Genomic DNA, 23,884 nt, shown 5'->3' with positions numbered 1-23,884 from the left:
ATAGTTTCTCCACTTTCAATCATATAATATATTTTCAATCGAGAAATGAAGAAAACAAGAGGGTCATTGACCCTAAAGCGCTCACCTGTGTGCAAGGCTTCAAGTGTTTTTGTGTAACGTAATGGTACAAGTACAAAGTTAGGTTTCTTCTATGTTAGCCTATATTATATACATGTCACACACATTTTTGAACTTAGGGCGATAATTTGAAAAATTATGGTAGACAGCACTATTCTGATATCACATGCCAAATATCAAGACTCCGGCTATGATTGATTAAGAGAAGAAGATCTTCAAAATTTCTTATACATAAGCCTATAGTAAGTACATGTCACACACAGGGGCATGACCATTTTTTACCTTAGGGCAGTAATTTGGGCAATTATGGTAGAGAGTCACACCCTTATATCACACGCCAAATATCAAAGCTCTAGAGAAAAAGAATTTTAAAGTCTGATAGCTGAAAACCTATTTCTAAGCAAAAGACCCATCCGTTCAATGAACCGGAACCATTTGAACAATTTTAAAAGAGGGCTACCCAGAGATCATTTTGGTAAAGTTTCATCAAAATCCGTTCAGTTTTTTCGGAGGAGATGTTGTTTAAAGAAATTGTTGAAGCAAAGTGACTCCGCCCTCTGGCAGCAATGTTTTTTAACAAATAAAAAAATGAACACTATTTGTAGAAGGTTACACAAGGACCATTAATTTTGTGTGAAATTATTTTAACAGTTTTATACAAGAAGATTTACCAAGTTTCTACTAAATACATATAGGGAAAAGTGACCACGCCTCCTAGAAGCCATGTTTTTGACGAACCGGGATAATTGACCAGACGCCAGGCTCCGCCTACAGGTCACGTGGTACCACAAAATACTAGACCTCCGACATTTAGATCGATAATGGCTGCTGCTGCTACTTAACGCGATATTTCTGAGAGATTGGCAAGAAATTTCTGTCTTATTATGTGTCTTTAAAACATTTAGATGAACTTTGAGAAAGTACTGTTAGGCGTCTTACATTGATAGTTTTGGGATTTTCCGACATTCGGGGACGGAATTAGTTGAGAAAGCATGTATATTAAGAAGACAAAAGAGGACGGAAGAAGGTTACATGACGACAATTACTGATGATATTTATTGTTGAAAATTATGTGTTGCTTCTTAAATAAATCACTGAGTTTATGCGTGTTTTATTATTATAAAAATATTTGTTTATCATTCAGTTTGATATTTTATTAGTATTTTCTTGACTTGTACTCTACCAGTATTTATGCCCCGTGTGCAAAAATGGAAAAAGTGCATTGAACGATAATGATACATTTACATTTTAGGTATAAATAGCCCTTCTCCCTCAACCTAAAAAGAATTCGCATCACCGATGCCTTTCCAAGAACATGTTGATCGAGGCAAATGAAAAGTTTGGGCACAAATAATGTAGCACTTTTAGTTCATATGTTTGCTACTTGAACATTTTGGCACTTTCTCTTCACAATTTCTCGTTAAGAAGTGTTATGGCTGTGAAATAAACCAACAATGTCTAGGTTATCTTTCGCCTACGATGTGTCAGCGAAACTCGTAGACTGCCCGTATCCTCCTTTCTGTGTGTCCTCCATGTGGAGGCAGTGGGTTTGTGTTTTGAGGGGGTGGGTTGGGGGGAGGGGGTATGGATGTGCGATTTCGTACGGGGTCCGCAGCCTCACGACTTTGTTTAGCGAAAAGTTGTACATATTTGAATTAATCGAAAGCCGGTAGCCCGTAGACCGTAGACATGTCGTAGGTGACATTGCACAATCTCCGCACGGGCATCGGGCTGATCGTGCAGCCAACGCACGATTTTCCGTAGACAAAGTGCCTAAAAGAAATCGTACGGAGATTGTAGACACATGAGACCTTCGCACGGCACTCGCTGGGCCACAGAGTTCCTGCTTGCTGCAATACCGAATGAAATCGCATGGATATTGAGCAATCATCACGCGGCAACTCTACAGCGGCCACATAATCTCCGTGCGACGGCCTTTATATGGCATAACATTTTTCAGATGGTTATATATATTGGTCATCTTCAGCACGTAAGATTTCCGTTGGAAGCTTGCGGTGACTGCAAGGCAACTGCACTGAAATTGCACGATTTTCGTATAATCTCCGCGCAGCATGTGTAAGAATTTCTCCCGGCATGTACAAAAAAATAAATAGCACGATGCTCGTATTTAAGGGGACGCATATTGCTACATTCACAGTTCATACAGCAATGCGGAAGGGGTGCATATTCCAGAAATCGATGGTTGGGGAAAATAAAAATCATATTTCTAAATGATATAATACTGATGGACACCTTTAATATTCAGTAATTTTTGGATAAGGATGTGGTACATTCCCATAATGTAATAAGGAAAACAGAGGTCTTGGTGAAAGTACTTCAACACCCAAATGTAAAGCCCTTTTTTATTAGGAAAATACAGTTTTTTTTAACAATTACAGTGTTCAAATAATGTTGAAGGATGAGATTTTCTTTCTAACACACCAGGTTTGCCTAACATTAAAAATTTAACGCCACGTCTTGTTCAATCCGGGATGGACTCATATTTCACATTGATAAAAAATGTAAACAAAAAAATCAGGTGGGATTTAGCATTGCAAGGCATAACCAGACATCTACACAATGAATACCTTAGAACAAAATCTAAGATGTTAACACAGGTCAGGCGGTTAAATTTGCAAAATGTCGATCCTTGAAATCATCTTGAAAGGTGGGTTTAATTTTAGTTTGTTTACATGGTTTTTAATTTTCCCCCGACTTCCGGCGATTCACTGCCCAAATGTATTACTGCCGGAAGAAAGGTAACTCTAATAAACAACGGGAACAAATTAGGTGGGCAGCACGTTACGGTTTTTTAAAAAACATTCGAGATATAAATTTTTATCAAATAATGAATCCTATTCAATATTCGTCTTTAATATTAGAAAATTATTAATTTTGTGGACATTGTCAAAACCCTAATTACTTACAGTGGACTACTTTGCGCATCAAACTGGTTTCCGCTTCGTTGTGAGGCACTTCCGTTTTACCTTTTGACAACCATAACAAAAGACAAAATGAATCAATAAAGTCACTTATAACCGACATGCTATTAAATCAGTGTAAATAAACTTTTTGTTACAACATAACATGTTCGTTACGTTATGAGAAAAAGTTACTTGAACTGCATATTTCCCTTAAATAGTTTAGTGATAGCATTTTTACCAAAACTTATTTGACCCCCGTTTTTTACGTGAATGACACATTCTCGGCAACCGGCAACAGAATTATGAAAAGTATGGGTGGGAATTCAGGACAAAAATAAATTGACTTTAAGTAGGATAACTGTATATTCGTCCATTTTGATCATGACATTTTCCCGCTTTGGGATTAGTAACTTTTTAACAAGATTAGAAAAGTTGCTTTTCACATATACACATTATTTGGGCCTCCAACCAAATTTCATCCTTATTTTAAGGGAATTTTTAAACAATACATTTTCAAAGTTTTTTAAGGTTTTGATATTTAAGTGCATTTTAGTTTCATGAAACCAAGTTTTAAAAAATTTAAAGATGGCAACATTTCTAGGCCTTTATTTAAGCCCCTAGACTTTTGTAACGATAAATTTTAATGTATTAAGGGGAATAACCTTTTATTTTTTGGAAAAGTGGCATTCCTTTACCCCCTTCTTTCTTATGCACTACTTTTTAAACAAACTAAATAATTTTTTTAGCTCACATTGCGAAAGAAAAAAACAAACAGGGAAATTTTTCACTTTCTTTCTTTTAAAAAACCAGGCATTGAAAATGTTTTTGGGCAAGTGAAGGGCATTATTTTCGCACCAAAAAAACTTAATTGTTGACTTTGAATGTACACAAAAAGTCTTATGAATTCAACAATAACTTTTTTGTTTTTAGTTTTTCTCATTTTTATTTTAGGACAACTTTTGTGTCTTAAACAGTTGAAACAGATTCATTTTATTACCAAAACCTTGTACTTTTTGCAGGAAATTTTTTAAAAACCCCACCCCCTTTTTTAATTTCAAGTATGCTCCCCTTTAATGTAACAAACCCCTTAGCCCCGGGCCCCTACGATCCAAATTTTGACTAAATTTTTCGCACGGGGCCCCGGGCAAATGGAAAATTTAAGTGAAACTAGATAATATAATTTTTAAACCCTGTATATACAAATAGTGGGGAGTTTCCCCAATTTTATCCACTTTCAATTGTCTGTGAGGCGTCCACAAGTCTTTATCCAGCGAAGACACTTTTCAAAACTTTACTTAGGTTTTGGAAAAGGAATAATTAGGCGTTTGGGAAGCGACTGTCGGACTTTCAAAATCCCCACGACACCTTTTTACCATTTCAAAAAAATTTTTTATTTATTAAAACATTTTCAAAAGGAATTTTCATTACTTTTAACGGTGTCGAATCGCAGTGTCGGGGAAAAAAATTATAAAAACACCGTCTAGAGGGGTGCTCGAATCAAAGGGATTGTTGGTTTTATCGCCATCATTTATTGTTTGACAGACACCCGGGTTTTGGTCAAATTTAACAATCTTGGTAAAAGGGTTTTAAAAAACACTAAATAGTTGTTTTTTCTTTATTCATATAAAACGACCTATTCCAATGACCGCAGCACACACAGGACCCTTTCAAAATTTTTGTAACTTTCATTTTCTTGAAAATATTTTTAGTGTTCTAAAAATCAAAAGAAAAAGTGGGGTTGTTTTTTGCAAGAAAAATAATTTCATCAAACACCAAAATGCAAAACAGCTAAAAAATGAACCCCCAAAAAATACTGGTGGTGATATCAAGTTTCCATAACAAATTTTCATTTTTATTTTTTATGAAAATGCACCACAGTCAAGCATAAACGTCTGTGATTTTTTGCCAAAAAAAAATTTCAAAGAAAAAAGGGAAAAACTCTCAGAGCAAAAAAAAAAAGGACTATTTTTTCACCTTAAGCCTAAAGGGGCACCAAGGACCTTTGTGAAAGTTATACTGATATTTCTAGAAAAACCAACACTTGGTCTTCATCAAAATATTTTAATAATTGAGAAAAAAATTGCACTTTTTCTTGATTTTTTTTAGCTCACCTGAGCACTAAGTTCAAGGTGACTTTTGGGTCAGGACGTCCGGGGTCCTGCTTTTGTCCTTGACGTGTCCGTCGTCCGTCAACACCTCCCGCCTAACCCCCGGGCCAATTTTGAGAAAATTCACAGGAATTTTTCCCCGATGATCCTCATTGAAAAAAATCAAAGAAATGAATTCCAACAGAACTCTGGTTCCTGGCAATCGAAAGGAAAAACTTTTAAAAATCTTTTTGCAAACCCACTAGCTAGGGCTTTTTGATATTTGGTACGTGGCATAATGTAATGGTCCTTTACCAAGTTTGTTCACATTATCTCCCTAAGGTCAAATATGGCTCCACCCCGGGGGTCACATGGTTTACATAGATTTATATAGGGAAAAACTTTGAAAATCTTCTTGTCCAAAACCACTGGGCATAGGGCTTTGATATTTGGTATGTAACATCATCTAGTGGTCCTCTACCAATTTTGTTCAAATAATCCCCCTAGGGTCAAATATGGCCCCGCCCCGGGGGTCATATGGTTTATATTGACTTATATAAGAAATTTGTTTTGAAAATCTTCTTGTCAAAAACCACAGGGCATAGGGCTTTGATATTTGGTATGTGACATCATCTAGTGGTCATCTACCAAGACTGTTCGAATTATGCCTCTAGGGCGAAAAGAGGCCCCGCCCCGGGGGCCTCAAGTTTTACATAGACTTGTCTTAAACCATAAACATAAGACATAGGTCTTTGATATTTGGTATGTAGCATTGCCTGGTGGTTCTCTACCAAGATTGTTCAAATTATTACCCTGGGGTGAAAAAAGGCCCCGCCCCGGGGGTCACAATTTTATATAGACTTATACAGGAAAAATCTTTAAAAATCTTCTTGTCTTAAACCACAAGACCTAGGCCTTTGATATTTGAGATGTAGCATTGCTTTGTGGTCCTCCACTAAGTTTGTTCAAATTATGTCCCTGGGGTGAAAAGAGGCCTTGTCCCGGGGGTACCAAGTTTTACATAGACTTATATAGGAAAAAAACTTTAAAAACTCTTTTGTTCTGAAACTCCAAGGCCAAGGCTTTTGATATTTGGTATGTTGCATTGCCTAGTGGTCCTTTACCAAGACTATTTAAATTAGGCCCCTGAGGTGAAAAGAGGCCCCACCAAGGGGGTACCAAGTTTTACATAGGCTTATATAGGAAAAAAATTTAAAATCTTCTTGTCTGAAACTGCAAGGCCTAAGCTTTTGATATTTGGTATGTTGCATTGCCTAATGGTCCTCTACCATTTTTTTTTCAAATTATGCCCCTGGGGTGAAAAGAGGCCCTGCTCCGGGGGCCCCAAGTTTTACATAGACTCATTTAGGAAAAAAAATTAAAAATCTTCTTGTCTGAAAGTTCAAGGCTTAAGCCTTTGATATTTGGTATGTAGCATTGCCTTGACCTACTGACCTACTTTCTTGTTTTTTAAGATACAGTCTCAAAATTTGGGTGACATGCACAGTTTTGCACACCGATCATAATAGCATAGAAGTTTGGAGCACGTCAGTAACTTTCGATAAAGATTTCAATACTCATCTTTAATGTTCTTAGCCCTGACCTACTGACCTACTTTCTTGTTTTTGAAGCTACAGCAAAGAGATTTGTATAATTTTTAACAGATTTCAGTACTTATCTTGGAGAATCTTTACCATGACCTTCTCACCAAGTTTTTTAAGCTTTAGCAAAGAATTTGTTCAAGCAAGCAATTAAACTCAGGTGAGAGATATAGGGCCATCATAGCCCTCTTGTTTGGTTTTGGTGTTGGATGATGGTCGGGTTCCTACACGATTTTACAATACTACTATATTAACTTCAAATATACATGTACAAGGAAAGTATGAAAAAAATCGAGGGAAAAAGCGTTGCGTTTCTATGTACTGAGCATATCTTAAAATCGGGGCCAGCAGTTTCGCACGAGAAGATTTTTAATGTTTCCACTATATGCATATAGGGAAAAATAACCACGCCCTCTGACGGCCATGTTTATTGACGAATCAAAATAATTTTAACAATCTTGGTAGAGGGTCACACAAGGACCATTTGTGTAAAATTATTTTAAAATCGGGCCAGCAGTTTCACACAAGAAGATTTTTTAAAGTTTCCACAATAAACACGTAAGGACCATTTGTGTGAAATTATTTCAAAATCGGACCATCGGTTTAGGAGAAGATGTCGTTTGATTTTTTTTTCTAATTTTAGCTCTGGCAGTCCCTATGAGCAACCAAGCGGAATCGTTTGGACAACTTTGGTAGAGGAACACCCATAGGAACATCAAGGCTGTGTTTCATTAAAATCCATTCAGTGGTTTAGGAGGAGGTGTCGTTTAAACACAATTGTTGACGACGGACGGACGGATGAACGGACGCATGCACGATGAACGACGGACACAGCGTGATCACAGTAGCCCACCATGAGCACTTAGTACTCAGGTGAGCTAAAAAAGTGGACGAATTGAAATCATTAATGGATTTTTTTTTGTTTCTTTAAAATCGACAGGGAGCTGTCTTCACCGTCTATGAATTCTGCTATTAATGTTGTGGGTACGGTCTTTACTCAACTTCCAACATACTAGCTATCTTGTGCGACTTGTGTATTTACCAATATTTGTGAAAGTTTGATTGCCATCATTTAAATAAAAAAGATATAATCGTTCGGTTCGTGAAGTAAACCATCTCACTCGGTCGGTGAATCTCACAGTGTATTAAACAGACCAAGTCAGAGCCTAAAATGTCCCGAAATCAAATAACACTAATATCATTACTGACTGTCGACCAAGCGCACGCTTAATTAGCCATATAGATAAAACACGATCCAATTACAAAGATACTATATTAATGAACATAAAATACAGTCAGATTACGAAAATACCGCTATGATAGGGTTACAATTAGGCCATTCAAAATGTTGTACCCAATTTTTGACAAAGCTTATAATCATTATAATAATGTGAAAATTCCGCACTGGTACATTATGATTATTGCAAATGCATTGAAAAGGGTGATTGTTTAAGGAGCTGACGTGTAGCCCCTTTATGCAGTCCTTTTTTCAGTATTCAATGTATTTAATTGTTTTGTAGAGTAATATACATGTTTTACATGCTGTTCAATGTTCATATAAAAACAACCTTTTCTTTCTATGCTTTGGTATTGTTTGAATTTATTTCTCAAAATGTAAGTGGATCGTGGGGGAGGAGGGTGGGGTGCTAATTTTCGTGGTTACACAAAACCGCTTACGTAAATCCCAACGAACTGATGGATTTCCTATTAACTTTAACTTTAAAAGGTTAATTGATAAATTAAACGAGACTTACCTGTAAGGTGAAGTTTGATTTCAATTCTGTCGGACCAATCCACTGAGAATTATAGGAGTGAACTCGCCTGCTGTCACGTGACCTAGCCTCAGACTTCAGAGTATTATACTATATTTTTGTGAACATGGAAATAATGAAATTTGGGTGGGTTTCGAAAAAGAGGGAGGGCCTATAATTCTCAGTGGATTGGTCCGACAGAATTGAAATCAAACTTCACCTTACAGGTAAGTCTCGTTTAATTTATCAATTCTATCGGACCAATCCACCCTTTGAGAATTCTAGGAGTTTTTAGAGTCCATGTCCAAAAATAGTATTTTAACTAAAGGATTTGTATCAGAAAGAAACAAATGAGTTGATGAAATCCTGTATTGTCATAATGTCATTGTGACAATTGATACATTTCAAAAAAGCTTTGATTTATCTTGAAATAATATTTCAGTCATACTAAAGCTAATATAAAGCAATAAAACACAAATGACAAATTAATTATGTTCCATGCATAATAAAATTCATAAATTGTTTCAATTTAGTCATAAAATGCAATTAAAATCATATAACTATACACAATTTCTCCAGAAAAAACAATTTTTAATCTAATCTATGTAATATCAACCTTAGTACTCTTGAGTTTATGCAATAATTTTGCACATGAACTATGACATGTGTATGCATTGTCTTATTAATCATCAACTATACTTAAAATTGCTTTGCTATAGGATGAATCATTACTTATTTGTTTGTTATAAAAAGTTCTGAATGTACAATCTCTTTTCCAACCTGCTGTTTTTAAAATTGTATTAATTGGAATAGATTTTGATGCTACTGCACTAGTAGAAGCACCCCTTGTACTGTGTGCAGAAAAAGTAGAAATGTTTATTCCAGCTAGTTTAAGGCCTAATTTTATCCACCTTGCGATAGTATTTGATGTCACTGCACCATGTGGCTTTTGCAGAGTAATGAATAATTTTGATGTATTTCTTAGAGTATTAGTTTTTTCCAAATAAATTCTTAATGCCCTAACAACACATAATTCACTATCATGACAATACTCTTCAATAAATTGCTCTGCTAAATGAGAATTTGGTTTTGTTTGTTTAAGCACACTTGTAACTCTGATTTTTACACATGTTTGTTCTATATGCAAATCCTCAATATCCAATGCAGCTAAAGTTTGACACCGTTGTCCTGTTGTGAGTGCCAACAAAACTACTAATTTTACACTCAGCAACCGTAATGATAAATCATTGGTTGGCATTCCTTTTATGCAGTTTAAGACTTGTTTAACATCCCATGTGGCGTTATATTTTGGCAATGCAGGGTTAATTTCAAATATCCCTTTCATGAAGCGTTTTATTTTTCTGTCACTTCCAATATCCATGTCATGAAAAAGACTTATATAAGTTGATATTGCTGATTTTGCTGCACTTATTGTTCTGTAACTGTACTTCTCTGTATGAAGTTTTGTCAAAAATAGAATTACCTGATTCATAGATGGTTTAATTGAATTAATTTGTTCTTGACCACAAAAACGCAACCATTTTTTGATATGTGACCCATACTGATCTTGCGTTGACCGTCGCCAAGACGCCATGATGATTTTTGCAGACTCTTCTGGTAGTCCTGAACGAATAAGATGTTCCCGGATATCCTGAAAACCCCCATTTTCATGGACACTAGAGGATGGTTTTTCTTCCTTGGTGATGTTAACAAATTCTCCATCCTTGGAAGTATGTAGCTCTGACTGCAGATCATTTGAAGAAGACGCGGAAACCATGGCTGTGTTGTGAAAATAGGGGCTACCAAGATTGCCTCTGCCTGGTCTTCCGTTACTTTTTGAAGTACTTTCCCCAGCAAACTGAAAGGTGGAAATATATAATTAAGACCTTTGGACCAAGATAAAGAGAATGCATTAACCGCTATTTCATGGCCCTCCGGGACATATGACACATATTGATCTAGTTTGTGGTTTGCTGCAGAGGCAAATAGGTCAACACTACATGTGCCCATTTTTTCCTGTATACAATTAAACACACTTTCATGTAATGACCATTCCATGTCATCATTTAGCTTTTTGCTCATTCTACTGAGTGTGTCTGCTGTTGTGTTTAATTTTCCTGGTATATGATACGCAGAAAGCCAAATGTTACGCTTTTCGCACCATTCCCAAATTTCTCTTGTGAGCTCATTTAGTTGTATTTTCCTACCCCCCATTTTTGAGAGGTATTTTATGGCAACTGTGTTGTCCAAGTACAACTGCACATGTTCATTTTGTACACCTCCGCAGAAAAATTGCAGGCATAAAAATGCTGCCTTCAGTTCTAAATAATTTATATGTTGTTTTTTGTCATCGGATGACCAATGTCCACTTATAACACGGTTAAATGTCGTATCATGTCCTCCGTAACCAGTCATAGAACTGTCCGTTTCAATTTTTCTATCAACATTCCCATGTGAAATAGGTTTGAAAACATGACCAATATTATCTAACCACCATTTCAAGCATTCTTCACCCTGTTCACTTATTTTTATATAAGCGTCAAAATTACCTATATTCAATTTTAAAGCCCTGTCTCTTTCAATCTCTAAAGCTTTATAATGCAAAGGTCCATACAGTACCCCTGGGTCTGCTGCAACCATTTTCCCAATCAACTTAGAAAATTCTCTTATTGTAACTATTTTCTCTTTTAACAATTTCTCACAATGTTGCTTAATATCCATGGATTTTCTTTCATTTAATGTCACAGTCATCCTCTGCGAGTTTAGCAAGAAACCCACAAACTCTATATTTTGTGTAGGTACTATTATTGATTTTTTAGGGTGAGTTGTGAGACCTAATGAATCCACTAAAGACAAGGTTTCATGAACATTTTGACTGCAATCTTCAAATGTGTCCCCTGATAGTAAACTGTCGTCAATATATGCTACATTTGCGTGCCCTACTTTTCTTAAAGTTGAAAATAAAGGCTTTAAAAGTTTAGTAAAAACTCTTGGGGCACAAGAAAGTCCGTTTGGGAGGCAGGTAAAATGATACAACTTGCCATCCCACCTAAATTTTAAATATTTCCTACTTTCATGATTTATTCCTACACTGTAATACGCATCTTTTAAATCAATCTTGGCAAAGAAACAATCCTGCTTCACTAATGCCAATGCTGATTTTAATGTTTCCATCTTAAAGTGTACTTTATCCACGTAATCATTTAGGCGTTTTAAATTTAAAATTAACCTATAAGAACCATCCGCTTTTGGCCGAATAAATATATTTGATATCACTTCTCCTACCTCATGATTCGTCTCCTCTATAATATTTTTCAATTTTAATTCGTCCAAGAGCGATGCAATAATTTGATGTTCATGAGTGTTAAATTTTATACAGGGAGCAGCTGTTAAATCAGAAGGAGTTTCTTCGAATTCAATAGTATATCCATATTTAACGGTATTTAGTAATTTCTTGTCACAAGTTATATTTGTCCATGATTCATAGAAAGCAGACACTTTGCCTGCCTTAAAATTTTCCGGTTTATTTTCTAACTTATCAAAAACTTGACTTACATGATTTAATCCTGTTTGTTGTTGTTGTAATTGTTCCTCCGGGGTTTTTTGAACTTGTTTTGATGCACCGGCTTCTGCCGGTATCCTTTCGATAAAAAAGACTTTGGATCTTGTGAATATCGTTGTGTTTGTTGATCTCTATTGTCTCTTCGGCGGATGACGTCATTTTTTGACTTGAACTGACCTTGATGATCTCTCTTCCGACTTTGCTTAAATTGAGGCTTAGTCATGTCTCTACCAAGTTTCCTCATGTCATCCAAACTTTTCAGCTGTTTATCCAAACCGTCTCCCAATAAATTTTCGGTCACCTCTTTAGAATCATTGCATAGCTGGTGGTACTTCTCATTTATTCCTGGTTTTATCTGCTGTCTCCTGAGATTTGTCATATCCCTATGTGCGTAGGCCATTAACTGAAAAGAATCTCGAGCAAGCTCCAGTGAATCCGAATCATTTCGTTCTAACAACTTGTCCATCAAGTTTACTAGAGGTATCAACCCTGCTGTCAAGTATTGTTGTATTGTTTGCATTTTCCTGTCCTCTCTCCTTAATGTTTTTACTGAGACTTGAGCTCACCCACAGTTCTTTGTTCACCTTTGGAACCCGTAGAAATTCACAATTACTTGGTCTCTTTTGATTGTCACAAAGTTTTGTTGCTATCTTTCGGTCTACCGGCTGGCTTATACCAAAGTTCACCGTATCCGCTAACACACGATCAACTTTTGGCCCAGTTTCCTCAGGCTTTTTGAAATCTCTACTCATCTCCGCTAAAAGTCTTAAACTTTCAGAAGAACAGTCGTTGTTCCCCACTTGGTGGCCTTCCACTGATCCATCATCGTCCGAGTCCAATAACGAAGCGTCATTATCGGACGGGTACGAACTATCCGAATCGGAAACATCTTCATACCCACTTCCGGTTATTGTCGGAGGTTTCGGTTGTCGTGGCAGTTTTAAAAGATCACTGCGCCGGCGTTTGTCCATTTGTTTGGCTAAAGCGTCGAATTTCTTAACCAAACCTGCCACCGTTGACTGTTGCTCCAACATGATTTTTTGATTTTGCAACATTTGCATTTGCAAATGCGAATTTACACTCATTTGCGCGTGCGTATTACTGTTTTCCCCTGCACTTCCGCCGCTTTGGGCGATCCCAGCATTCAAAGGAATGTTTATACTTGATGGCGCATGCGTAGTTGCATGAACGTCATTGTAGTTACGGGAAAACCCAGAATTGTCTCCAGTTATAGTTACTGGCGCATGCGCAAGCACATGAACGTCAGTTTGGCCGAGTCCATTACTGGTTTCTCGTGAAGGGTGCTCCGTGGGGTCCTCACAGGAATCCCCAACAATGTGAATCTGATTGTGGATAGAATCCCCGACCAAACCCCTAACTTCGGCAGTCTGAGACTGATTATTCCGAGAAGTTACAGCCGAGTTATGTTGTTCCAACGAACTATATGTTTCATTTCCAGACGGCATCCTAAGACTTTTATCAATCCGATTGTTATCCATATTCACAAACGAACGTAGAATACAAAGTTAGTAAGGGGCCGCCATTATTCGAGCATCAAGTGCTTATAGTACTGTACAAGAAAAGACGAAATTTTCATAAATCAAATGCTTTGACACTAAAAATATTCCGTCAGTTTGATAAATAATGTGTTCCTGTTTTATATTCCAAAAAGATTTCCGGAATCAACACTTTTGAATATAATGAAAAGATCGATTATTGATTCGTTTATTTTCGAGTTCTAGTCCACGTGAAAGCTTTCTTTGTTCTGAGGCTAGGTCACGTGACAGCAGGCGAGTTCACTCCTAGAATTCTCAAAGGGTGGATTGGTCCGATAGAATACATAAATTCATAATCCATGAAATAGCAGTCTTGGCGAAAACAACGAACTTCCATGCCCAAGAAAAATAAATGTTTTTTCAAAGTATTCCAGCCGGTGAAGAGGTCCTAGTCAAAATCGCCTTTCTTCTTTCTTCTACGTCGGATTTAGTATCTCCTATGTAGGATTTAATATCTTCTACATATATGACTTAGTATCTCCTACGTAGGACTTCGTATCTCCTACGTTGGACTTAGTATCTCCTATGTATGGGTTAGTATCTCCTACATATGACTTAGTATCTCCTACGTAGGACTTAGTATCTTCTACGTAGGACATACTATCTCTTACGTAGGACTTAGTATATCCTACGTCGGACTTAGTATCTCCTATGTAAAAGTTAGTGTCACTACGTCCTATGTAGCAGATACTAAGTCCTACGTAGGAGATATTAAGTCCTACGTAGGAAATACGAAGTCCTCGGCAGGCGATACTAACTCCTACGTAGGTAGGAGATACTAAATCCTACGTAGGAGATACTATGTCCTACGTAGGAGAAAGTAAGTCGTACGTAAGACAAATTTATATCTTTAAAAATTCTTCTGGCACCAGGACGTTGCCATAGTAATTTTGTTGATTATAAAACTATATTGTTGTTGAATAAACATTTTCTTGATTACTTATCTTTTCATTTACAACCCGCCAGTAGAAATAGACTTATTTTCAACACCACCGCCGTGTATCCCACCTCAGTCACGGATAATCATAACGGGTAATTTTCAAAAATTAATCGGAAACTTCCGTTATTAGCATTAAAATGATACATAAATGAAACAAATTATTGCAGTTTAGCAAAAATGGTGGCATATTTCTGCCACGAGATAGCTAGGTAGCTATTAAGATAATATTGTAAACTTTCCAAGAAATTGGTGCATTTTTTTCTGAAAAGATTGAAACAAAACATAATATTTTCTAGATATTTTATTTGTTTCCTAGAATATTTTAGCGCAAAATTTAATACCATCAAATGTTTTTTTTTTTCTTATTTTATAAATAAACCGTTTGCACATTATTGTATTGCAGAAAACTGCATCATACTTTTCATGTAAAACTGTTACATTTAAATGTTAAGAATAGGTCAAAAGGTTAAATTCCTGCTAAAACAAAAATTCCACGCAAAAAAGTGTTACATCCTAAGTGTAAAAAGTAAATCTGCTCACTTCTATGAACTGAACAACTTCTGTGAACTGAACAACTTCTGAAACATGTGGGTTCTAACCCGTATCTTCAACTACTTATGTATGATTAAACATGGTCAAACCACATTTGCAAAATTGCTAACTCAACACTTCGTTTCGCGAGACGAAATTTGAAACATTTTCCATTAAAATGTAGAAAAACAGCTTTTATTGCCTAAGTAAGATCGCAACTAGACTATGGGACCCATACTTAAAGAAAGATAATTATAAATTGGAAAAGCTTAACGACTGGGTGCTCGTTTCAGCCTAAATAATTGCATATCTTAAGAAGAAGGGTGTGTAACGAAGATGCTCAACACTCGGAAACTCGACTCCCTATAAGACCGTCTGGTGATGCTCTACAAGACAGAAGGGGTATGGTGCCGGCAGTGGACCCTAATAATTTCGTGGCAGTCAAATCCAACAGACATCTAGATAAGTGAGATCATATACAGATTTTTCACTGTCAAACATATTAGTCAGACAAACATCAAATAACTGTCTTCCCTATGTAATTCCAAATACTTACACAAATCAGTATAAACAGCTCTAACTAAGCAATTCCAGTCGGTTTTTAGCTCAAAATCACTTCTAAACTTAGTATCCTCTGCAAGAAGACAGTCAAACGTCAAAACTACCCGAAAATGCCAAATATCCATGTAAATGCCAATGGCATAGAAAACCTCCTATCAAATCTCAACCTTCATAAGGCATGTGGGCCAGACAAGATCAAGCCCACCATTCTTAAAACACTTTCAAATGAACTGTCAACAATCCTTGAAATTAGCTTTCAAAAGTCCACTGATGAGGGATCTATAGCTTCCCAGTGAAAAAATGCAAATGTAACCCTCATCCACAAGAATGGCGACAGGTCAGGCCCAGCCAACTACACGCCCATATTCCTTACATGTGTACTTTGCAAAGCTCTGGAGCATACAATGTCCTCATCAATTACAAAACACTTTAGAAGCCTTGGCATTATGTACCATCTCCAGCATGGTTTCCGAGAAAAAGATCCTGTGTTACATAACTAATTATGCTTTTAAATTACCTTGTCAAATCAGAGTACAACAAACAACAGATGAACCTAATATTATTAGATTTTAAGAAAGCATTTGATAAAGTGAGCCGTGAGAAAGTCCTGTTCAAAATATATGTACACAGCTATGATGTTCGTGGCGAAACCCTGAAATGGATTAAGAGCTTTCTCGACAACCGGCTTTAATCCGTAATCCGGCCTTTAACGGTACATGCTCTGATGTCATACTGTCTCTTCGGGAGTTCCGCAGGGGTCCGTGCTTGGGTCCATCTCTTCCTTGCATACATAAATTACCTCCCACAAAATATCAAGTCTAAAGTGCGTCTATTTGCAGATGACACTGCAATAAACATGTCACTTACCTCTGCAAGAAGATAGCTGGATAGATATAGAGAATCTGTCATTGGTCTTCGGTTAAGATCAGAAAATCCCAACCCGAGGGCGCACCGCTCAAGTCTTAAACGAGGCTGTGCCGAGTTTAAGACTTGAGCGGTGAGCCCGAGGGTTGGGATTTCCGATCTTCACCGAACACCAATGATGAATTCTATTTCTCACTTACCACAACAGAAACAATAAAAACAAACATGAAATATGAAACTATTTAAAACGCGGGAAGTTGACGTCCGTAAGCAGAAGTGACGTCGTGACATTTCAGTGACGCACAATAACAAAGTTCCGCTTTAGTTTTATCGTTTGTAGCGTAACGGTACGTTCTTATCATAAAGTAATGAATTTTGAATCGAGAAATACACTATAAGGAACGGAGAGAAAAGATAAAAGTATCTGATTTTTAATTATTTTACCTAAATAATATGTATATTCAGCGCATGAAGTAGTCCGTCACAGGAGTGTGGGATAACCCATGTGAGATTAGATTTTCCAGCATTTCTAAAAATAGAGATTTTTCTGTCCGATAAGAAAAGAACTCTTTTTTTCGTGGAAACACCAGTGCACTGGAACCACCTGGTCATCTCAATGGTTTTAAGAGAGCCCGTCCGCTTATCTCAGTAGGGAGAGCGTTGGTCTACGGATCGCGGGATCGCGAGTTCGATCTCCGAGCGGAGCGTATGTTCTCCGTGACGATTTTGTAAAAGACATTGTGTCTGAAATCATTCGTCCTCCACCTCTGATAATTCATGTGGGCAAGTTAGCAGCTACTTGCGGAGAACAGGTTTGTCATGTAACGACGGGCATGACTGAAATACTGTTGAAAAACGGCGTTAAACCCAAAACAAACAAACAATGGTTTTAAGAAAGCCTTCCCGCACCGTTTCTAGACTTTTGCCAACAGAATACATACCAGAAGTGGTCCTTCTACGTATATGAAAAGATGTAAAGATACAGAATCTTTAGAAGAGAGTTATTTGCTTTCGATGTTATGATATGACCAACTGAATAAACTTCATATTACTGGAACAATAAAAGATTCTCGACAGCCGAACAAGTAAACGGCTAAAAAGCTCATTCACGTTGTATTGTTTTATCGCAAATTTATTTTATGGATACTAGATACCAGATTATATCTATAGTCGAGCATAAATACAAACAACATAATTAGCCTCTGACTTTAACAAATATCAAAATTATACCAACATAATTGAGAAAAAAGGTTTGACAAGGAATATATCATTATAAGAAGAGCACATTAAAAGTGGTTAATCAGATTTTGATCAAGTAATGGATTTGGTTGAAAGTTTAACAAATGATCTTTTTGCATTATTTGTGTTCACTGACTGCTTAGTTCGTGTTAGAATTTCACTGGAGGTATTTTCAAAATTTGATTTTCTTCCTTTGATTGATATAGTTATTTTAGCTTATGTATAAATTTTATAAACAAAATTTGCCAAAGAAGTCAAATGAATATTAGAACTTTCATATTATATTTGTCAAATATCTACATTAAAAATATGTATTAAGCCGAAATTCATTAGATATGCAAGTTTGTAAATATATTATCACCTCCCTTTACTTATCTTGGTTGCGCAACCAGGATATACTGGAAATATATGAATTCCGAAGCTATACACTGTTCTAAAACTTGCCTTTTGGTTCAGATTGTATAAATATCGTATATGTATCAAATGCAAGTGTAAAATTATAAATTATATTGAAATCAAAAGAAATAGTCCACTTTTTTAGTATTTTTGTATTAAAGGGAAGTAATTACAAAATTCCATTAAAAAAATGATAAAACACACAATGCTAATAGGGATATAAATCTTTGAATGGGTCCATTTATTCCTTAAATAAATTTCTAACAGAATGTACTAAAAATAAAAAATGTCTCAAAATGTTACTCAAATGTGATTGACCACCTTCAAAAAGCAGTAAGAGGAATCACAGTCAAAAAGTAGCTAATATTAAATCAATATCACCAAAGCACTAACGTTTCTGCCAAAACGATTTACACAGAAAGTCGAGATCGTTCATTAAATAAAAAGATGGCCATTCTTTCTATCTATCTAATGATTCTGCTCAACTCCCCTTTCTGATTTTACTAGAAGCTGCGCGTCAGTGCGAGAAAAAGTTAAAACAAATAATTGACAAGAGGTGTCAAAAGTGATAGTTAAAAGATGACAGGGCGTCATCAGGTGAGTTAAAACATTAAAAACTCTGCTTCAGTATCTATCTATCTGGGGACAGTAGTAGGAGTGCAGGGCCTGCTTGAATCTATCAAGATCAGCTTGCAAGACGACATATGAAGGAAGGCTGTTCCATATCACCACCATATAAGGGAGAAAGGAAAACTTGAAATAATTGGCAGCGGTATGGTCCTGTCTATATGGTAAGGAATACATACGGCGGGTCATTCTCATGGGGCGCTCAATGTGTGACGGCAGAGGAACTTCTACTAAATGGTTAACAATTTTACAAAGAGTAATAAACTAGAAAAAGTGGAAACTCCACAGTCTCCATAAGTCTTGTCTCAGTTCTTCTATCTTCTAAAGTCTGACACACAATCTGCTTCTCATAGAGATTAACTGTCCTGATATGGATAAATACTTTTAACCCAGTGGACAGATCTACGTTGGACTTTTTCAATTTTGTCAATATTAAACTGGGTGTAAGGGGTCCAGCCAGATGAAAAGTATTCCAATTGCGGTCTGACAAGAGTCTCATAGGCAAGTTGTTTGATCTTCTCATTTTTGGTGATGATGTTCCTGCGAAGAATGACAAAAGTTTTATTCTAACACGATCCGATTCATTTTCTTATTAAACAAAGAAGGCTGGAGACAGTGATTTATTAAACAACAATTCACTGTTCTGACGTCACAACTATTACGTCATAGCGTCAAGCGGTGTAACGGCGCGTTGGAAAAGAACCCGATTGAAAACGGGCAAATATTTAATGCATGTCGACAAGGTGTACTTTAAAGTCCTTGATAACGTGGTAGAATCGAAATAATATATCTCATTTAGTGATTTGCTCTTGAATAAATCACTGTTTGTCGTTCAGATGCGTAGCATTATATCACTCGGGCTACGCCCTCGTGATATAATTTCTTCGCATCTGAACTCCAAGCAGTGATTTATTCAGCGACAAATCACCGATGAGATATATTATTTCTTAATTAGAGTTAGATGTTATTCTATTTATATGTTTATTCCAGGAGAGGTAATTAGAGATGTCAAGGCCTAGGTGTTTTGCATCATAAACTGTTTCTAAAATATGACCATGAAGTACATAGTTAAACTTTATTTTTTCCTTATTTCTAGTAATGTTTTAGACTTACAAAGTATGTTGAGATCAAATAATCTGTAAAAATATTAATGTCTTTCTTCATATTGACACTGATATTTTCTCGGAAAACCATTTTCTCTCTAGGCTCATCTCGACAGAGGCAAGAGATACTGTATTTTTTTTCAGAAAGTGCTATCAGAGAGGATTGATTTTATTGCCAAGTGCCTTGCATTTAATTAATGACTCTAACGACTGATGCAAGTCTAGTAATTTTTAAGACAGTACATTTACCTGGATTAAACTCCATTTCCCACTTTTCTTCCCCATTTTTCCAAATTAATTAGGTCTTCTTGTAGAATGTGGGAATCTGGAGTGCCACAAATAGTAGAGTAGACAGCAGTGTCATCTGCAAATAAGCGAACTTGTGATTTGAGGGTTTCGGGAAGGTTAAATATATATTATAACAAGAGCTGTCACTATTGGTGACAAAAATCCCCGAAGTAGACCCAAGAATGCCACAGTTGTTTGCACAAAAAATCACATATCATTTTGTGACCTTGACCTTGACCTAAAAGGCCTCGGTCCTAAGCGTGACACATCTTCTCAATATGGTTAACATTTATGTCAAATTATTTTTAAATCCCTTGATAAATGGCAGAGTTATGGACCAGACAAGAAACACCCTTGACTTATAAGTATGACCTTGACCTTGGAGCTAGGGGTCTGGGTCTTGCACGTGACACCTCATCTCATTATAGGGAACACTTATGCCAAGTAATTTTAAAATCCCTTCATCAATGGCAGAGTTATGGACCGGACAAGAAACAGACCATGTTAACCTTTGACCTCTAAGTGATCTTGACCTTGGAGCTAGGGGTCTGGGTCTTGGTCATGACACGTCGTCTCATTATGTGGGACATTTATGTGAAGTAATTTCAAAATCCCTTAATGAATGGCAGAGTTATGGACCGGACACGAAACATACCCTGTTAACCCTTGACTTATAAGCTGACCTTGGAGCTAGAGGTCTGGGTCTTGTGCATGACACATCATCTCATTATAGGTAACATTTATGCCAAGTTGTTTCAAAATCCCTTCATGAATGGCAGAGTTATGGACCGGACACGAAACAGACCATGTTAACCTTTGACTTCTAAGTGTGACCTTGACCTTGGAGCTAGGGGTCTGGGTCTTGCGCATGACACGCCATCTCATTGTGGTGAACATTTATGCCAAGTTATTTCAAAATCCCTTTACAGCCCGGACACGAATTTACCGGACGCACGGACTCACGGACGGACAGTGCGATTTTAATTTGTCCACCTTCGGGGGCATAAAAATAATAAGGCCCAAGTGGTACTCCAGATGTAACAGCTTCTTCAGTTGATTTTGGGACGGTTATTTGCGGGGTTTGCTCTATCTCATTTTTAAAAAGGGGACAAACATTTGCTGGTGTCCATACTTTCGGCAATATATCTAAAATGAAAGATTTTTGAAAAATAACTTTAATAACTTTAACAATCTCATTTCGAAGTTCTTTTAGGACAAGTGACTTTATGTTATCCTGTCCCGCAGCTTGGTCTGGTTTCAGATTTGATAAACTTGACCAAAGAGTTATAAAAAAATATATATATAAGTATTTTATACTTCTTTGACTTGACAAATATAATACTAGTAATAAGACACTACTGGATACTCAAAAGACTAGACAATTCAGTGAATAACAAGAATCCATCATTCAATATGTAATTAATTAAGTTGAAAAAAATATGTCCCTTTCGTATATTAAATCCTTTTCGTACTTTATGCATATACCGCATTGCACATTTCAAAAAATTTACATTATCACCGGGTCAAGGTCAACCGAATGGGAAAAAATATTCACCGGCTTAGGGAAAATATTGATGTTTAAATTGCTGTGATGGCCTTAAATATGCTGAATATTGCTTCAAAACGGTTGACAGCGACCTTACTGCATTCAAAGTATGGCTATTTTCATCTTTTATGCAGACAATTTGTGAAATGCGACAGTTTTGATGTACACTAATTAGGTGACCTTGTCGCAGTAGCCTTAGCCTTGCATTTTGAGAAAAAAAATCAAACAACACTGAAGTGTTGTCTTACATGAAAATTAAACAGCACGTAAAAACATCATTTTTAATCTACAAAACGATTAATATGAAATAAGGTAAAGCCTTGTAGTGATTTGAGGCTTCTGGTAGACCAGGAGAAACCGACCAGGAGCCCGGTTAGCTCAGTTGGTAGAGCACCTGACTTGCAAGCAGGGGGTCTTAGGTTCAAGTCCTACACTGGGTAGATGATTTTCTTACCAAAATACAACAGCCTTAAAGCGAGCTCAAAGAAATCTGGTTTAACAAAAAATATATTTGCAACCAAAGAACTATAAAGGAAGTGGCTATTCCTACGGTCCCATAAGAATAGCCTCACAGGCTATTCCAACGGTCCCGTAAGAATAGCCTCACAGGCTATTCCTTAGGCTCTCCCGTAAGAATAGTGAAATAGCCCGCAGGTGGCTATTCCTACGGCTCAAAAGACTATAAGATTCTTCCACTGGTTGTAGGTGCAGATGGGAATATCCGGCCTCGAGGGTAACTGTTTAGGCGGCTCCCTTGCAGCCGAGTTACCGCCTAAACAGTTACCTGAGAGCCGGATAATTTCCATCTGCACCTATAACCATTGACAGAACCTTTTTCTTGCATACCGATTTCAAGAAATAATAATAAAAAAAAAATCAATTGAACGGCTTTCTTTTTAGAATTATTTCTTATGGCAGTGTATTTAAACAAAGCGCGGGAAACCAACGTCCGTAAACAGGAAAGACGACCAGTTCCTGATTGTCGGCCGATGCGCGCAGGCGTATTTCAGCTTTGCAGTCTTGTTTGAATGTGCTGAAATTTTAATGTATTCTGTTTTAAGGCAAGTGTTTTAAGGCCTTATCCTTTTTAGGACCGTACATTTTCACGAAAGAAACTCTCTCAATATGGTCAATCTTTAATTCTCTTCTCTTATATGTCTTATCACCGAGAAATGAAGGGAACATAAAACATGCAACATGTAACATGATATTGAAAACATCAAATGTAAACTTCAAAAAATGACATATTTATTACTCACACTATTATCAATAGACAATACATTTGTTGAATTGTTGCATATATCTCTACATATATATATCATTCGATGACAACAATATTAAATAGCCTTTTCCTCCTATATTCGAAACCACTTCCTGTTCTCTCGATGTGATACTGAAAAGTAAACAATTTGTTCGAAAATATACCGGTTGAAATAATTCAGTACAATGCAGTACAAGATGGACATACAAAACTGTCTTTAGAGCCGTAGGAATAGCCACCTGCGGACTATTTCACTATTCTTACGGGAGAGCCGTAGGAATAGCCTGTGAGGCTATTCTTACGGGACCGTAGTAATAGCCACTTTCAACTATAAAATACACAGAATGGAAACTGGAGATAATCCCGTGTTAGCGCGTTATCTTCTTTCAAAGCGTTTGCCGACTTGAGCAGTCGTGATCAAATCAACAGATGCTTCCTGAAGTATAAAACTGGCGGTATGGCCAGTGCGTAATAAACCGAATCTAGTCCATTTTTCAAACGACAACTGTTGATTTCTCAAACTTCTAATCAAAAATTAATTCCGTCCCCGTGTAGAAAATACTAACAACATTAAAAAAAGCACCATTATCATTATAAACAAACAATCTGATAGAAAGTTATTTCAAAGTGTTTGCTGACTTGATCAACATGATCAAATCAACAGACGCTTACTACAACGAGATCTCATTCAGTTGCCACAGAATTTTGGCGAGATTTGCTCTATATGCCTTTCAAGTTGCCGATCTATTTATTTTTTTAGCTCTTTGTTGCAACTAAAAAACTATTCGCTACTCTAAAAAATTTGCGAGAACCTATTCACTTGAAAAGAAAGTCAACATTTAGTGTCATCATACCTGTAACATCGAATATCATATGTTGCAAAATTTCTCAGAAGGCAGCTGGTGTCACGGTGATGTCAATACATAGTCGCCGCGTTCTTGTGGCTTTATTATAGTTAATGACATTTTT

The 23,884-nt window shown here is 36.7% G+C and overlaps 3 protein-coding genes across 3 annotated transcripts in view; 1 reads left to right on the top strand and 2 right to left on the bottom strand.

Moving 5' to 3' along the window:
* LOC123551399 (uncharacterized) overlaps window positions 1-11,615 on the bottom strand; it is an 88,853-nt gene extending 77,238 nt beyond the window's left edge. The window contains exon 1 of the mRNA XM_053542127.1: window positions 10,004-11,615. Coding sequence (XP_053398102.1) covers window positions 10,004-11,615 — 1,612 coding nt within the window. The remainder of the gene's footprint in view (window positions 1-10,003) is intronic.
* On the bottom strand, window positions 8,793-13,528 carry LOC123533565 (uncharacterized). Its single transcript, XM_045315243.2, has 2 exons — window positions 11,997-13,528; window positions 8,793-10,299 (listed from the first exon to the last, which is right to left on the bottom strand). The coding sequence occupies exon 1, from the start codon at window positions 13,500-13,502 to the stop codon at window positions 12,444-12,446; it is 1,059 nt and encodes a 352-aa protein (XP_045171178.2). The 5' UTR covers window positions 13,503-13,528; the 3' UTR covers window positions 8,793-10,299; window positions 11,997-12,443.
* Window positions 13,529-15,381: 1,853 nt separating this feature from the next.
* LOC128556590 (NADP-dependent malic enzyme-like) overlaps window positions 15,382-23,884 on the top strand; it is a 44,961-nt gene continuing 36,458 nt past the window's right edge. The window contains exon 1 of the mRNA XM_053542126.1: window positions 15,382-15,496. Coding sequence (XP_053398101.1) covers window positions 15,435-15,496 — 62 coding nt within the window. The 5' untranslated portion in view covers window positions 15,382-15,434. The remainder of the gene's footprint in view (window positions 15,497-23,884) is intronic.

This window comes from Mercenaria mercenaria, chromosome 4, assembly GCF_021730395.1.
Source record: "Mercenaria mercenaria strain notata chromosome 4, MADL_Memer_1, whole genome shotgun sequence".
In the NCBI taxonomy this organism is placed as follows: domain Eukaryota; kingdom Metazoa; phylum Mollusca; class Bivalvia; order Venerida; family Veneridae; genus Mercenaria; species Mercenaria mercenaria.
Note: the sequence above shows the minus strand (reverse complement) of the source record. Positions and strands in the feature narration are given on the sequence as shown.

Excerpts from the sequence above, each read along its gene's own strand:
- LOC123533565 (XM_045315243.2), bottom strand. The coding sequence starts at position 13,502 with ATGGATAACAATCGGATTGATAAAAGTCTTAGGATGCCGTCTGGAAAT.